Here is an 18152-nt window from a genome sequence, read left to right on the forward strand (position 1 = left end):
GGTCCTTTGATCATATTTTAATTGTCAAGGAAATAATTCTTCTCGTTCCTTTACGAGTTTCTCTTACCCTATAAAATCAATTTCTGAACTTTTTCGGACTCTCTTTCATCTCTGGATTTAGGTGGCCTCCATTTGGTTGTGCACTGATTCATCCACTGTTCAAGAAACATGGCGGAATTCATTCCTCAAAGTAAGTTTAATTCACAGAAGCCCTTTTCCCCGTTTTTATTTATGTTTTTAAAATTTAGGGTTTTTGAGGTTTTTATTTTGCATCTGGAGTGTTATCAGAGTTTAAGCTTGAGAAATTCAGGATCCTCCGGGTTTAGGTATTTACGTATTTCTGGTTTATTTTTCAGCTGGGATGAGATCTTTTGCGCAGGCTGCCGCTTCTGAGGAGGTCGCAGCTCCCCTGAGAGTCGTTCAGATTGATGGATTGGTATTAACCCACTTCTCCGAGTCATGTTTTCCTTTTTCATTTTACTTAGTTGTATATGATATTGATTTTCAAAAAAAATGTAAACGGATAAATTTAGGTTGTATTGAAAATTATAAAGCACTGTAAAGAATGCATGCCTGCTCTTGTCACCGGACAACTTCTGGGTTTGGACATTGGAAGCGTTTTGGAAGTTACGAACTGTTTTCCGTTTCCGGTATGTACTAATTCTGCACATATTTTTAGCCGTTTGGTCTGTCTTGTTCACTTTCGTTGGCCCCATTTGAGGCTCAATACCTTGGGAACTCGATATGTAATCCGAACTGATTATATTTTTATCGAATAGTAGATTTGTTTTTATTTTTGGCATTTTTTGTGACAGTGAAAATAAGCTTGATTAACCTAAGTGAACCTGATATTTGATCAGGGATGTTTACATTTGGAATATAATAGCTTGATAATTTCTGATTTAGCTTCTCTTGCTTATTTATGATTATGGGCAGAGCCGTGGAACTGAAGAAGAGGATGAAGCCGATGCTGATGGGGCTAACTATCAACTTGAAATGATGCGATGTTTGAGAGAAGTAAATATCGATAATAATACAGTTGGATGGTAAGTTGTACAGATATGAAGCTTTCTGTATCCTAATTAGCATTTTTTTTGAGCTTTTGAAACAAGCCATTCGAAGTATATCTTGAAATGATTATAGTATTATTCACTTTAGTAATTATTTTGAACTTCTGAAATAATCCTTAGGTGGACCATATACAAATTTTCAAGAATAATATTTGTAATTTTGTAGGAACTACAATAGTTTAGATGTTTTAAATATTAGAAGATACCTAGCAAGTATCCCTGTTTGAAAATTAATTTTAAACGAGGGTTATAATTTATTCATTTTCATTTGCTAACAAAAGAAGATCATATACTAATCTTCAAAAGAATACATGGGAGCCAATGCATTGAGAAGTAGGTGTTCTTGTACTCTCAAAAATCGTTTTACTCGACTCACAGCTATTGTGAACTTCCAGTAGCAATGAACTTCATAAAATATTAGACGTTACTGTAGCCACTGTCACTGGCCTTCATGATGTTATCAGACAAGTCGATATTCTTTATGTGGAATTAATCATATGCATTTATAAACTTCTCGACAATGCTTTTAAGTTTTTAACTAATTCTTAGAATCATACAGGGAATCTTTCTTTACAAGTTGAATAGAAAAGTTTCCACGATTACATGTCAATGCTTGAAAATTCAACTCCTCCATTCATGAGCTTGTCAGTGTGTGAAAATTATTATTCGTCTCCCAAATATACAAGATGTAATGTCCCGTTCTAGAACATTTTTTGTTTTCATATAATATGGTAATCCTAACTCATAATAATAATTGCAATATAATTCATAAATATTAATTTATTCAGAAATTATAATTTTGATAATATAATTTGGATTGAAAACTAATAATTTATCTCTCGAAAAATATAGCATTTATTCTTTATTCTGCTGCTATTTTTTCTTCTTGAAACTGTGACTATTTCCTCTGGTATGTCTACTTTGAAAGTGCTATCAGATCTGCCTGAATCAGAGGTTTTTGTCCCTAACCGAGCAATGGCAATTAAGGGTTTCGTCCTCAGACTGTAAGTATAATGGTTTAGGCTCCTCAAAGAAGTCATAAATAAATATATAGTAACTTTCCAATGATGTCCTTCTGCCTTTCTTGGTCTTTTTAAAATACTTTGTTCCTCCAATAGTCATGACTTTTCATTGCTAGCCGTGTTTTTGATTAGTTAAGCAGCAAACTAGGGTGCTGACCCCTTTACAACAAAATCCCCAGGGGCAGAACAAAACAAGCCTTTAACAGGCAACTTACAACAAAATGCAGAGAAGCAGTACAAATAAGAGAGAGCAACAGCTGCAGCCAAGCTGCCGAACAAGACAACTGACCATAAAGACAAACAAGTCACTAGGGAGTTGAACTATGACCCACAACACAAGAATGAGAAAGGGAAGAGGAAGAAGAAATACTTTTCCTCCTACAAACAACAGTCCAAGTTAACTGTCATCCAAATGCTCATTTCAAGGGGACGCATAAAGAGAAACACCCACAGAGGACCTGCCAGCACACGAAGAGGGAGCATCCACATGCTAGTAACGGGTGGGGATAGCCCCACAGGGAGTCCGCAGCATGAGAGGAACAACTCGGAGGTTCTGAAGGCAGATCAATCTGCACTGGAAGGGCAAGAGGTTCCACAATTTTGTTTGAGGGCGTTAGAGCTGCACCATAAGCAAGGGACACATCGCGATCTTGGGAGAAGTCACTCAATGAATCAGAAGCATTGATAGTTAAATGGTTATCAGTGGCATGCTTAAACCATGTAGCAGAGCCCTTGTGACCTGAGAGAGGACAATGTTTAGCCGGGTGACTGATGGAGAATATTGATGACATCTGAAGGGGAGGCCTTCATAATCAAGAGGCAGAATCCAAGGCCCGTCTTCAACACCATCAAATCCACATTTCTAATGAAGGGGCTTAGAGATGTCAAGTCCACCAGAATGTGCACGAATGTGGATTGCTCCATGAATGAAGTAGAAACATCAACTTTCAAGAAGTGACAAATAGAGTTACTGATGGCCACATAACTAGAAGGCTGCCAAAATTGTAGAGGGAGGTTTGGAAGTCTAACTCACATTGGATGCACATTAAGTGGCTCAGTAAGAGGATTAAAGGAGGTTGACTAAGGCTTAACAAAGAGAGAGTGCTTCCCCCAAGCCCACAGCTTGCCCAACAACAAATCTCAATCCTTAGAGAAGGTAAAGGAGGAAATGTAAAACCTTTAGCACACGAGATCCAGGAGGCCTTTATCAATCTAGCACCCATTTGTGTAAATCCGGAAGAGATGGCCACAGATTGGAGAATCTGCACATTAAACCCCTTGTTGGCAGAAGTCCTCATTTTCCACCACATCTTGGCCACAACTGTTGTTTGGTTGTGCTCGTTTAACCATAGGCAATGGCTTGCCTTCCCAACCATAGACGATATACGCTATTGTCACCCTCGAGCACTTTTCTTATGTTTTCCAATTGATTCATTTCCTAGTAAATGTGATAACACTTCATATATATCTACCTTGGATGAGGAGACACGTCTCTTATATGAGGGTCGGCTCACATTGTTTAAACAAATACTAATCACATTTTATATTTAATATACATCATTCTCGGCTCTATGAGTATGTTTAATATATACTCATTTTATTTTCTTCACGTCGGCCTAAGAAGGATACCGACCGAAGCTACAATAACATCAACACTCCCTCTTAGCTAGGGAGGAATCCTTCTCGTTATCTTAGTCACATAGTGACATCCACCATGGCTACTCCCAGAGGGTGGGTCCATCATGGCTACTCCCATGAATGGAAATGTAAATGAACACGGGTGCCCATCACGGAGTCACTCAATGTGATGTTGTCATCTCATCATGATGCTACTCCTAGAGGGTGGGTCCATCATGGCTACTCCCATGAATGGAAATGTAAATGAACACAGGGGCCCCATCACAGAGTCACTCAATGTGATGTTGTCATCTCATCATGATGTTGACCATGGCTACTTCCAGAGGGTGAATAAACACAAGTGCTAAGTCATGGAGTCTCTCAACATGACATCCACCATGGCTACTCCCAGAGGGTGAAACAAGGGCTTTCGCCTCAAACTTCTCTCACAGAGAAGAATGCATTAACAAGGGCTTGCACCTCAAATTTCTCCCTCATAGAGAAGAATGCATTAACAAGGGTTTGCACCTCGAACTTCTCCCTCAGAGAAGAATGCATTAACAAGGGCTTGCACCTCAAACTTCTCTCGCAGAGAAGAATCCATTAACAAGGGTTTGCACCTCAAACTTCTCTCGCAGAGAAGAATGCATTAACAAGTCTTTATGATGACGTGGCTCCCTCTGAATCTGATATCAACCTTCTGACCTCCTCGTCCAAGGTTGCCTGAAATGGTTTGTCAAACTCCCTCTAAATGTTATTTCCTTCGCTTCGAAGAAACTGATCATAATGGCAATAAGTTCTTCCTCTTAGAGAGATGTCAACAGTCACCAACACAGTCTTATGGCTGCAAACATCAAGTTCTTCCTTCCTTGAATGCAGTCTCTTATTGCTTCTTGGTCTGTTCTGGACAAGTTGTGGACCTGCAAGCTTTAGAAAGGTTGCATTAGTCTGCCTGGCAAATACACGTGCCATGAGTGTTTTACCAGTGCCGGGGGGGACCATAAAGCAGCACACCTTGATCATCCCTATCAACAAAAATCCCCAATTCCTTGCACTCCTCCATCTGTTTCTCAGTTAGTACATCAGGGACCCTGATCCGCAAGATCTTATAATAAGTAGGTGGAGGCTTGGCCATAAACTCAAACCCTCCAATTTCACTCCTGAGATGCATCTCCTTGAGAGTGGAGAATATATCGAAGCAAAAATAGCAGGATGCTGAAGACGGGCCCTTATTATGCTCCCAATAAGTCTGAACCTGAGACTTCCTCTTAGTCCCATACACAGGCTCGTTCATTGGCAGCAACACCAATCACGCCCACTTTGTCATGGGCCGTGCACTGTAATCAATTCCCGTGTTGATGAAACCTTGTGGAAACAACAACACCGTTTCATCTTTTAGCACTACCTTCGTTTTCTCCATGCTTCCCCCGCCCTCAGACGCCGGCGGCCACGGTATCACCTTTCTCATGATGCCTTCCCCAAATTCTCGGATGTCCTCTCTGCTCAATACATCGGCCTCCTTAACTTTCACCAGTATGGTCATGACTACAACCATCTCTTCGCAGTTGAGTTCGATACAAGCAAGAACGTAGAATTGAAGGACCCAGGCGACAACCATGTCGGCATCGACATAAATGATCTAAAAGGAAAGCTTAATGTGAGCATCACATTTGTGGGTTTACCCAAACTGCAGAGACCCCTCATCTCTCTCGACACAGACCTATCGACGGTTTTTTTTTTTTTTTTTCGCAGCCATGGGGAATTTCGCAGAAGACCATTATATTCTGGCCTGGAGCTTTACAACCAACGGAAGCGCACCGTCTCTCTGTACACCACCATCTAGTCTGATTGCTCAAAAATTGCCAAGTTTGCCTGCCTTTGTCTTCTGTACGATCTCACTATTGCAGATTAATCAACTCTGGAAACAAGTTTCTGAAACTGAAACATGCTCAGAAAGAATATTTAAATTTATACTCTCTGTCAATTATGCTATTTAAACATGCAGTCCACATCCAGGTAAAATATAAATAGCAGCCATAAATCATGTATTAATGCTTCCATTTATCAGCCGACTCTTGAATATCTAAACAGTACTTGTATCATTAAGTCTGAAGTGTCCAGGAACTAAGGTTAGTGTTATGTTGAAGAGAACAGACTCAATGTCTAATGCCAATGGAATATCAAAGCACACGACTCTTCAAATTCTGGTGCCTTTCAAATGTACTCACAACCTTCCTTCTACCCTCCATACCTTTGCAGGTGAATAATCATGCAGATACCAGGAACTTTACCCACCTGTCTATCACAAACTTTGTCTCTCGATATCAGACTGATAAATAATATTTGTATGTTGTATAAACTGTAGCCTTGCAACTGTCTTCTGCATATTCATAAATCCCCAAAATCAATAATTTGCACCAGTGAATAGAATGTTCACTCAAACCGATGCTATGTGAGGATATGCATCCGTAGGAGAAATTGGTCACTGACTGAATATGAAATGAATCACATTCCTCAGACGTCTCACGCACAGGATGAGTTGTATTCCTCAGACGACTCACGCACAGGATGAGTTGCATTCCTCAGATGACTCATCCATTTGCTTTCACCACAAAAAAAAACGGCCAACCAAAAGTACTCACGACATAACTGGTGAAGAAGTCGCAGGGTTCACACGATCGATTATATTCACCTTAATCTCTCTTTAGTCCAGAAGAGCTTATCTTAGAAATTCAGATATCCCGCTCGTTAGATTCACGTGGCCTATTGTGCAGGTCTGTGACTTGCAATCTACAGCAAGAGACGGGCTAGGTAATAATGAGAATCTGACGTAGACGCTGGTTCTCACCAAAGCCAAATCTTGATCCAAAGACCGCTCACATGTAAATTGCCAATGCACAAGAACTCTGTGGTGAATGATTAGTGTCTTCCACTATGTTGTAGATATCTGGCTGAGCACCATCAGGGATGAAGCCTGCACTCCCAACCACAACGTGATTGTCAATAATGGAATTACTTATTCTGATCACAATTTAACATGTCCACAGGAATAGCGCTGCCATGATATAAATGAAATCATTCGTGCAGTGTACTCCCAGCACAAAGATTATAATGAAGGCAAATTGATAGAGCTGCTTGCGCTAGAGTCTGTTGTCCGTCAATCACAGTGAGAGCAGGGTTCACATAGAATACTCTTCAATCCCTTTGATCGTGCCTGCTCTGATACCATGTTGTTTGGTTGTGCTCGTTTAACCACATGCAATGACTTGCCTTCCCAACCATAGATCATATACACTATTGTCACCTCCAAGCACTTTTCTTATGTTTTCCAATCGATTCATTTCCTAGTAAATGTGATAACACTTCATATATATCCGCCTTGGATGAGGAGACAAGTCTCTTATATAAGGGTCAGCTCACATTGTTTAAACAAATATTAATCACATTTTATATGTAATATATATCATGGTTGGCTCTATGAGTATGTTTTATATATACTCATTTTATTTTCTTCACGTTGGCCTGAGAAGGATACCGACTGAAGCTACAATAACATCAACACAAACCAGTGTTGGGGATGATTTGGCACAAAAAAGATGTCAAGATTTCTTCCTCAAAGGGTTCACGGAATTCTAACATTTTAAAAACCAAAAGTCTTCAATATCATCGAAAGTGCAAAATAATATCGTTTTCCCTGAACATGCTGAGTCCAAGTTGATTTTCTTCGAATTGCCCCAAGTCTCAGAACTACACAAGTCTCTATTCCACCTGGCTACACCCTCCACAACACATATTTTGAGCTGTTGGCTGCTTTTGATGAGGCATGGGTCATGCAACTGAGTGGAACTTTAAGACAACTACTTAATGGCATTTTTGCAGTGCTGTTCAAATTTGTCAAATTTAAGGAAATTTCAATGGCCAATTATATGCTTCTTATTTTTGTTCTAGGTACCCTGTTTTCTTTTTTCCTTGCAGTTTTTTTGATTGCCCTACAAAAAAATGAATCACAAAGTAAGAAACAATTGAATAGGCTTTGCAGCTAATGTCTATGTGATGCTGCAGTTGCTATTTCTCTTTAACAGCATATGAACAATTAAACAAGGTTGTTGATATCTCCATCGTTCTACACCTTTGTAGCAGATGTTTCTTGAGAATTCATGTTTGATGCTAGAGGTCACATCAGGTCACAAAATTTGAATATTTCATCATCCTGAAATAAAAAAGGCTCCAGAAATTGACAACTCAATCATTTTTCTTGCTGCTTCAACCATTTTGATAAATCTTTGTGCAAGGAGAATCAACTTGCAGGTAGCTAAATTGAGTGTGGCAACACTTTCAACATTGTAACACTTGATTAGGCTGTTGACAAACTTGGATTGAATATCCAACCAGCCAAAAAATGATTCTGCTAGATTATAACCCAGTGAATGCCTTTAATTGCATTTATTCTATCAGAAAGCTTTCCCAATTTTTCAGAATCCAATTCAAACCATGCATTTTGCTCTGCCACTTCTATGAGTTCAAGGATAAATGCATGAAGCTTTCCCAACAGTCCAGAATTTAATTCAAACCATACAGTTTTTTCTTTTGCTTCTAGAGTCGCAATTACTTGAAAGTACCTTAAGAAAAACCTAAGTTGCCGAATCGTGCGAATATTAGGCTGATTCTGGGTATGAAAAAAATATTTTGACTGTCTAATGATATGTCATTTACATGTTTTTTGCAATCAATGGCAGGGGTAGCTGGAAGTCACGGCCAACATTCCTGATCTGCAAAACTCTAACAATACCATCACTCCATTCTCTGGATCGAATCAAACCACCATTTGTTTTCTAGCTTTTTTCCATTCCTACACCTCTCCCTATTTAAGGGATCCCAACTCTAGGTTTGCTGGTTTCTACACTTGTTTTGCTTCATCAGCCATCCGTGCTGCCTACCAGATTCCTACAGCTTTTGCCTGTGAACGGCCCCCAAGCATTTCATCAAAAACTATGAATTGAAACACACACACACACACACATAATTTATATATTTCTTTGTACGGATGTACCCAGGACCCCAAATTTTTTTGCCATACCAATGTACAATACCCAAGTACCCGATTCTGATTCTGATTTGACAACTTAGGGAAAAACATATCCTGCTTGTAGAGCTCTTTTTGAGTTCCCTCTCTTGGAATCAAGCTAGGCTATAGAGGAGTGGCTATATCAATTTGTATAGTTGTGAAGCTGGAGGCTTGTAACATTAAATGACATTGCATACCATCTTGTGGATTTTGGCTTGATAACATCTAACTTAAAGCTAATGATATGTTTATTGACTTAATTCATCCCTTCTGGAGCAATTCAGTCCACCACCGGATCATGTCAATATATCAATGTAAAGTTTTATGTTTTCATCATTGCACAATACCAGAAAGACATACTAGGTAGGAGGATCCATATTCCAGTGCCCCTAGGAGGATCCATACCCGTGCCCCCAAAATTTGGGAATGGTAAAACTAATTTCCCCACACAAAAATTCTCAAAATCAAGCCTTAGTTGAAGATTTGGATGCTTCAGATTGTCAGTAACATAATCAAATTTCTTATAAGCAGTCATCATTGAACATATTGTTTTTCAGAACTAAGTTTGTTAGTAGATGGATGTTAGAAATGAAAAATAAACATATAGTTCTGTTTTAGTTGTCACTCAATTATCTCCGATTCAACAGGTACCAGTCAACTTACATGGGATCTTTTCAGACTGTGGAACTGATCGACACATTTATGAATTACCAGGTATTTCTTAGTAAGTTAGAGAATTCTGAAGTTTTTATTGAATGAATTCATCACAGCACTGTAATGTTATTTGAAAAGACTGTAATAGAGAATGTGTTATGTTGTTCTTTTGCTTGTTATTGCTGATTTAGAGATCAAGAAAACTTGTATACTCCGGTTAAGCATAAGGATTGAGAGAATAATCATAGGCTCTTACTATTAGCAAAGTCTTGATGACGATCATAGTCTTCGGAGGCACAGCAGTGACATTGTATTTGAAAACACTCAATTAAACTTTGATGAACCTAAATGTATTTAGATTAGAAACGAGCAACTAACATCAGCGTTCTCTCAATTTTTGATACATACTAAAAATGTAAAAAATATATTTGTAACGTGCACAAATTGTTGAGAATCAAACACAGAATTGAGAACACAGCTGATAATTGGTAATTTAGTGTCAATTGTTAAATTATAAATACGAAAGGTAAATTAAGGTGGCTCATATGAATATCGTAGCAACATTGTGTAATATCCCTACATTAATAATACCATTATTACCATTTCTTTCCCCTTGCACTTAATATATGTATTAATGATTCAATAAATTATAAATGAATTATTACTATTATTGTATATGAAATGATTATAACATTAGGTATTCATATCAATACTAATATTAATATTTATTAATCTTAATATTAACATTAATGTATGTGAACTAACAATATTAATAATATTACGATATCTACATTGAACTAAGAAATTTTATTAAAATATTATCATTCAACATATATAAACCTTATATTAAGAAATAACATAGAAAAATAAAAAGAGAAAGAAATATTAATAATGGTCATACATGAAACAGCACATTAGTATCTATTTTTAAGATGCGTTCTTTCCTAAAAGAAGTCACACCCATATTCAAAAAGGAAGGTGTGGCTTTTCAAACACTGATGGGTATATTAAGATGGGCAAATTTCGAACCAAAGGGTAGGAAGAAAATAAGGGAAGAGGATCGCAGGACTGGGCACAAAGGGTGACAGGCTGGAGCAACCTTATTGGTGAGTATACCTTCCTCAATTGCTGACTGTATTCAACAGCAACTTAACTCAGTACTTTCATTAAATATGATTCTATTATTTGTGAAGATTTTCTTATTAATAATATTAACAATGTAAACAAAGCAATAATAATGATAATAATAATATATATATGTATATATATAAGAATATTGGGAAGAACAATGGAAATCTGAGCAAATATATGTGTATGTAAATAAATTAGAGATCTATTCTGCACAGCAAATAAACAGAATTAAAGATTCACCAATCAAATAAATACAATGGATTTAAATACCTGGAATGTGACTACAATAATTAACTATAACATTCTGAGATAAGACTAAAAAAAATCAGTCCACAGAGTCTTGTAATAGAAATTCTTAAAACTAATCTAATCTTCAAACTAATTCCGTATTTCTCCACATCCCCAAGGGAGATGGGGGCTGCTAGGGAGGGGCAGAGTAATTCCATCCGATAGGATGCCCCAAGGGTGAAAGACTCCTCCTGAAATCTGGGCTGCATGCCCCTAGGGTGAATGGACCGAGTTCAGTAATCTGGGCTAACTTGAGAGTTGGTTTCAAGCGCCCTAGACAGCCAAATCCTCTTCTGGGAATAGGGATGGAACAATAGGAAATTAGAGGATGAGTTTTTTAAGAAGTTCTCTTATAAGATGCAGTTAATTATGCCTAATTAAGGTAGTAACATAGATATTGTTGGTTAATTGGCAGAGTATAATTAGGGGACATTACAATTGGTATTAGAGCACCGTTCTTGCCAGCCTGAGGAACAAAATAATTTATGTTACGTACTAGGAGGGCTACATCCACCATGAATGAACAAATGATCAATGAAATAAGAGCCTTTATGGAGAAAACAAATCAAACATTCATAGATCAGATTGCAAAAAATGAAAAAACAAACCAAGCACTACTTCAGGCCCTACAGAATATAGGGAATACAACCTACAAAAACAATCCCTCCAATGAGAGAGATGTCAGTTCAAATCAGTCAAGAAATAATAACGGATCATCTATACCTAGAGTACACCAACCACCGTTCCTACCCAAGTAAGATACTCCAAGGGAAGAAGATGAAATTGACCCTCCTTCCAATAGCACGGAGGAAATTGCTAGAGCATATAGAGACTTGGACCCTGAGGTTAGGGAACTCATAACATTTAGGGAGTTTTGTGAAGCTAAGAGACAAGAGGTACCTAGGAAAAGGAAAAAACAACCAAATAAGGAATTGAGACATAAGGTGAATAAGGTAACACTCCCTGGCTTTGATGGGACAGATAAAATCACAGCTCACGCTTGGTTACAAAAACTAAACACCTATCTCACACTCAGCCCAATGACAGAAGAAGATGCACTCCAATTTGCTACCCTACACTTGGAAGGTTTGGCCCACGATTGGTGGCATCATGGACTCCTCACCCAAGGGCATCAAAATATAACCTCGTATGAAGAATTCTCACAAAAACTCATCAAGAGGTTTGAAAGGAGACACCCTCAAGAAGATTTTAGAAGGTTGACACAATTAAAACAAGAAGGATCAATAGAGGACTATATAACAGAATTCCAGAAAATCTCAGTCCGCGTCTCAGGAATAGAAGAAGACAGACTTACCTACCTATTCGTAGAAGTCTTAAAGGACTCACTCAAGGGGTTAGTGAGCACACTCAATCCACTATCCTTAGAAGATGCCATTGAGAAAGCATTAAAACTGGAAGTAACAACAGCTAGCAGCAAACCCTCTTTCAACCATGGCAAACCCTTTTTCAAAAAGAATGAAGCACACAAACCCTCCCAATCTAAGGAAGGTCATAATGAACTCAAGAAAAAGAACTTATGTTACACATGTAAAGAGCCCTGGGAATGAGGACATTCCTGCCAAAAGAAGGAAAAACTATGTTATAGCTGTAAAGAAAAATGGGAACCAGGTCACAGATGCACCAAAAAGGGGCAGAGCCCAAATGATGGAAGCAACCTCTGAGGATGAAATGGAGGAAAATGATAACAAAAGAGCTAGGGCCGAAGAAGATGAACACGCAACCTTAGCCACCATCACTCATACTTGCAAAATTCAATTATTTCGCATCAGAAGTACACTTAGAGGACAAAGAGTTATCGTCCTAGTGGATAGTGGGGCGTCCCACAATTTCATTAGTGAAGCATTAGTGGTGAGAAGAAAGATCAAAACTGAAAATTTTAGAGGGTTTACAGCAGCAATAGCCACTAGAGACATGATCCAATGCAACAAAATAGTTCCACAACTGGAGGTACTCTTAGGCAAACATCCCATCAAGGAAGATTTCTACGTCGCACCTTTAGATGCTGATATGATCCTAGGTTCACCATGGATATACTCCTTGGGATGTTACATGACGGATCTTCCCAACCTAACAATATGCTTTCAGCATGAAGGAAAGGAAGTTACATTGCAGGGTATACCTAACGAGACCTCAATGGTAGTTTCTTGCAAAAAGATGGAAAGAATTTTTGGGTAAGTTTGGGGGCACAAATATTATTAATAAAATCAACTATTGTTTCTTGGTAAACAAGCTTACAAGTTTATTTTTGTTGTAAATATTTAGGAAAGGTCAAGGACAATGGGTAGCACAATGTTTGGTCCTTGACAAGTCTACTTCCCAAGGAAGAGCTGTGCACATTGACATAAAACCCATTCTCAAGAAGCACAAAAAGTTATTTGATGACATCCCTCCAAGATTACCCCCCAAAAGAGAATTTGAACACATAATAGAATTAGAGAAGGGAGCATAGCCAGTAATCACCACTCCTTATAGACATCCCCAAAAGTTTAAAGAGGAAATAGAGAAAGCTATAAATGAATTACTTGAGATGGGATACATTCAACCTAGTTCCAGCCCTTTTGCATCATCCGTGGTACTCGTCAAAAAGAAGGATGGAACAATGAGAATGTGTATAGATTACAGGGCATTGAATAAGAAAACTATTAAAAATCGGTATCCTATTCCAAGGGTGGATGAGTTTATAGATGAACTCCATGGGGCCAAATACTTCTCCAAGATCGACCTAAGGTCAGGATACCACCAAATCAGAATGAGGGAGGAAGATATTCCTAAGACAATATTCAGATGCCACTATGGACACTTTGAATTCCTAGTCCTTCCCTTCGGGTTAACCAATGCCCCAGCCACATTTCAGTCTTGTATGAACCATACTTTCAGGAAACAACTTAGGAAGTTTTTGTTAATATTCTTTGATGATATCCTGATATATAGTAAAACATGGGAGGACCATCTTAAGCATATTGATGAAGTATTGGGAATACTGAAGCAAGAATCACTATATACCAAAGCTTCAAAATGTGAATTTGGATTAAAAGAAATCCTATACCTAGGCCACAAGATCAGCGAACAAGGTGTAAGTGTTGACGAAGAAAAAATCAAGGCTATTAAGGAATGGCCTAGACCCAAAACCTTAACTCAACTAAGAGGGTTTGTGGGGCTCTGTAGTTATTACCGGAGGTTTGTGAAAGGATTCTCCAAGATTGCAGCTCCCCTCACAGACCTAACCAAAAAGGGAACTTTTGGATGGAATGAACAAGCCCAACAAGCCTTTGACAGCCTCAAAGTAGCAATGAGTACATGTCCAGTTTTGGCCATTCTCGACTTTGGCTTACCTTTTGAACTACAATGTGATGCATCAGGTGAAGGCATTGGTGCAGTCCTCATGCAGAACAAGCACCCAATTGCTTTTGAAGGTAAGAAACTCACCACGACCGAGAGGTTCTACTCCATATATGACAAGGAAATGTTGGCTATTATGCATGCCTTGGCAAAATTCAGGCAATACCTTGGTTGTGGGAAGTTCTTGGTTAAAATAGATCATAATAGCCTACAGTTCTTCCTACAACAAAGGGATCTTAACGATCGACAACAGAAATGGGTAAGCAAACTACAAGCCTACAATTTTGATATAGAATATGTTAAGGGAAAAAACAACATGGTAGCTGATGCATTATCCAGAAGACCCTATCTATGTAACATAACGGATATCACGGCCAGTTGGAAGCACTCCATTATTGCAGAATATGCCAAAGTTCCACATGCAAATGACATCATCGAAGGCAACATACAACATGAAGGCTATAAAGTGGTAGAGGAACTCATCCTCTATAAGAATAGAATATATCTTACACCAAGTTCGAAAATGAAGGAAATAATTATTAGGGAATACCATGACAACCCTATGGCAGGACATCCAGGATATTATAAAACATATAAACAGGTGAGAGAAAAATATTCTTGGAAAGGTCTTAAGAAGGATGTATTGAAACATGTCCAAGAGTGCATAACCTGCCAACAAAATAAGGTAGAGCAAACTTATCCAGCAGGACTACTTCAGCCTTTGCCGGTGCCAGATCAAAAATGGGAAAGTATTTCCATGGACTTCATAGTAGGCCTCCCAAAAATTCAAGGGAAAGATTTCATATACGTAGTGGTGGATCGACTGACCAAATATGCACATTTTATGGCCATATCTACAAAATATAGAGCCCCTCAAATTGCCGAAGTCTTCTTCAAAGAAGTGTGTAGACTACATGGGTTGCCTAAGAACATTGTCAGTGACAGGGATAGCAGATTTCTTAGCATGTTCTGGCAAGAACTCTTCCGTCTAGTGGGCACCAAATTGAGACCTAGTACAAGTTATCACCCTCAAACCAATGGACAAACCGAAATTGTTAATAAGTGGATAGAAGGATATTTGAGGAATTATGTTACGGGACAGCAAAATGCATGGGTAAAATGGCTACACCTTGGCAAACATTGCTATAATACTACATACCATCTATCCATTGGAATGAGCCCCTTCAAAGCACTATATAGTTATGAACCTACTTCTTTTGGGAGTTTAATCCATCCAGACAGTAGAGTACCAGGGGCTAAGGATTTTGCACAAGAGAATATTGATATCATGAATGCTCTCAAAGATAACTTACATCATGCTCAGAACCAACAAAAGCTATATGCGAACCAGAATCAAACTGAACGAACATTTGAGATTGGAGATTTGGTTTTCCTACGACTGCAACCATATAAGCAATCATCTATCAAAACTAGTGGAGCAGAAAAACTTAAACCACGATTCTATGGCCCCTATAAAATATTGAAGAGAATTGGTGAAGTAGCATGTGAATTGGAATTGCTGGGAAACAGTAGAATTCACAATGTCTTCCATGTTTCATGACTTAAGAGAGTTCTTGGACAACATACTATATCGTGTGAAGAATTGCCTCCACTTGATGACGAGGGTAAGCTCATATTAGAACCAGAAAGGGTCCTCAACATGAGGGAAAAGAGGTTGAGGAATAAGATAATTCCAGAATATTTGATCAAATGGAAGGGGCTGCCTGAAGAAGATGCAACATGGGAAGGAGCAGAAATTTTTGAGCATCCTAACCTTAAATTGCTTGAGGACAAGCAATCTTAGGGAAGGGCGGACTGTAATATCCCTACATTAATAATACCATTATTACCATTTCTTCCCCCTTGCACTTAATATATGTATTAATGATTCAATAAATTATAAATGAATTATTACTATTATTGTATATGAAATGATTATAACATTAGGTATTCATATCAATACTAATATTAATATTTATTAATCTTAATATTAACATTAATGTATGTGAACTAACAATATTAATAATATTACCATATCTACATTGAACTAAGAAATGTTATTAAAATATTATCATTCAACATGTATAAACCTTATATTAAGAAATAACATAGAAAAATAAAAAGAGAAAGAAATATTAATAATGGTCATCCACGAAACAGCACATTAGTATCTATTTTTAAGATGCGTTCTTTCCTAAAAGAAGTCACCCCCATATTCAAAAAGGAAGGTGTGGCTTTTCAAACACTGATGGGTATATTAAGATGGGCAAATTTCCAACCAAGGGTAGGAAGAAAATAAGGGAAGAGGATCGCAGGACTGGGCACAAAGGGTGACAGGCTTGAGCAACCTTATTGGTGAGTATACCTTCCTCAATTGCTGACTGTATTCAACAGTAACTTAACTCAGTACTTTCATTAAATACGATTCTATTATTTGTGAAGATTTTCTTATTAATAATATTAACAATATAAACAAAGCAATAATAATGATAATAATAATATATATATGTATATATATAAGAATATTGGGAAGAACAATGGAAATCTGAGCAAATATATGTGTATGTAAATAAATTAGAGATCTGTTCTGCACAGCAAATAAACAGAATTAAAGATTCACCAATCTAATAAATACAATGGATTTAAATACCTGGAATGTGACCACAATAATTAACTATAACATTCTGAGATAGACTAAAAAAAATCAGTCCACGGAGTCTTGTAATAGAAATTCTTAAAACTAATCTAATCTTCAAACTAATTCCGTATTTCTCCACATCCCCAAGGGAGATTGGGGCTGCTAGGGAGGGGCGGAGTAATTCCATCCGATAGGATGCCCCAAGGGTGAAAGACTCCTCCTGAAATCTGGGCTGCATGCCCCTAGGGTGAATGGACTGAGTTCAGTAATCTGGGCTAACTTGAGAGTTGGTTTCAAGCGCCCTAGACAGCCAAACCCTCTTCTGGGAATAGGGATGGAACAGTAGGAAATTAGAGGATGATTTTTTAAAGAAGTTCTCTTATAAGATGCAGTTAATTATGCCTAATTAAGGTAGTAACATAGATATTGTTGGTTAATTGGCAGAGTATAATTAGGGGACATTACACATTGCTTGGAATTGGGACTGTCTCGATAAACTAAATGTATAAATGGAATTCCATTACTTGAGTGGCACAATGCATGGTGGATTCTAGGGGTAAAGTTCCTCCTACCAAATGCAAATTAAGGCCTTGGAGGCCACATGGACCCTCATGGCATGGGGGCATTCTGGGCTCCCATAAAAGGTTCGATTTTTCTTTATTGTGACAGTCTAATTGTGATGGGTATGAATGTCCTGACATCCTCAGGACATCAGGGACTGCAGGGTGTCTCCAAAACAGTGAGTGAGTGGATGTCTTGGGAAATATCTCCCAGTTTGGGAAGACATTCCAAAGACTTTCCCTTGAATTTCTGTGTATTGAGGATTGTTGTGACGTATTCACACATTGCCCCATTGCAAATGGGGACCCCTACATTTTGCTTTCTAGGGTTAGTTTAGTTTGCTTGGTTGCTTGGTCTTGGCTATTAATCTTTGCATTGAACGGTAGCTAGGGAGATCATTAGGATAGCAAGCTCTGCTTGAGTTGAGGTGGGTTAGTAGGTGGTCCAGGTTAGGGTCTCTTTGAAAGCCTTCTCTAGGTCGGGCCTTGCTTTTGTTTCTAGGTTAGGTTTTGATTGAGTTTAAGGAAGTCCTTATATCCTGCTAGTGTGGCCTTGCCTTTAAGACTTAGGCAATTTAGTCAAGGAAGTGATGAAGAATTTGAGCACAATTGCCAAATTCGTTACTGACCCTTCCAAAGGGACAAGAGTGAATTTCCTTAGAAAAACCTCTTTTGCTCCGAGTCTAGACCTCAAAGCTTGCTCCTACATGTTGACTGAGTGAGGAATGACCTATTTTTGCCTTGTGA

The 18152-nt window shown here is 38.2% G+C and overlaps 1 protein-coding gene across 1 annotated transcript in view; it reads left to right on the plus strand.

Moving 5' to 3' along the window:
- Nucleotides 1-18152, plus strand: part of LOC131038349 (eukaryotic translation initiation factor 3 subunit H) — a 27684-nt gene continuing 9532 nt past the window's right edge. Inside the window, exons 1-5 of the mRNA XM_057970735.2 lie at nt 1-190; nt 357-436; nt 534-650; nt 937-1046; nt 9422-9488. Of these exons, the coding sequence (XP_057826718.1) occupies nt 169-190; nt 357-436; nt 534-650; nt 937-1046; nt 9422-9488 (396 nt within the window). The 5' untranslated portion in view covers nt 1-168. The remainder of the gene's footprint in view (nt 191-356; nt 437-533; nt 651-936; nt 1047-9421; nt 9489-18152) is intronic.

This window comes from Cryptomeria japonica, chromosome 10 (assembly GCF_030272615.1).
Source record: "Cryptomeria japonica chromosome 10, Sugi_1.0, whole genome shotgun sequence".
NCBI lineage: Eukaryota > Viridiplantae > Streptophyta > Pinopsida > Cupressales > Cupressaceae > Cryptomeria > Cryptomeria japonica.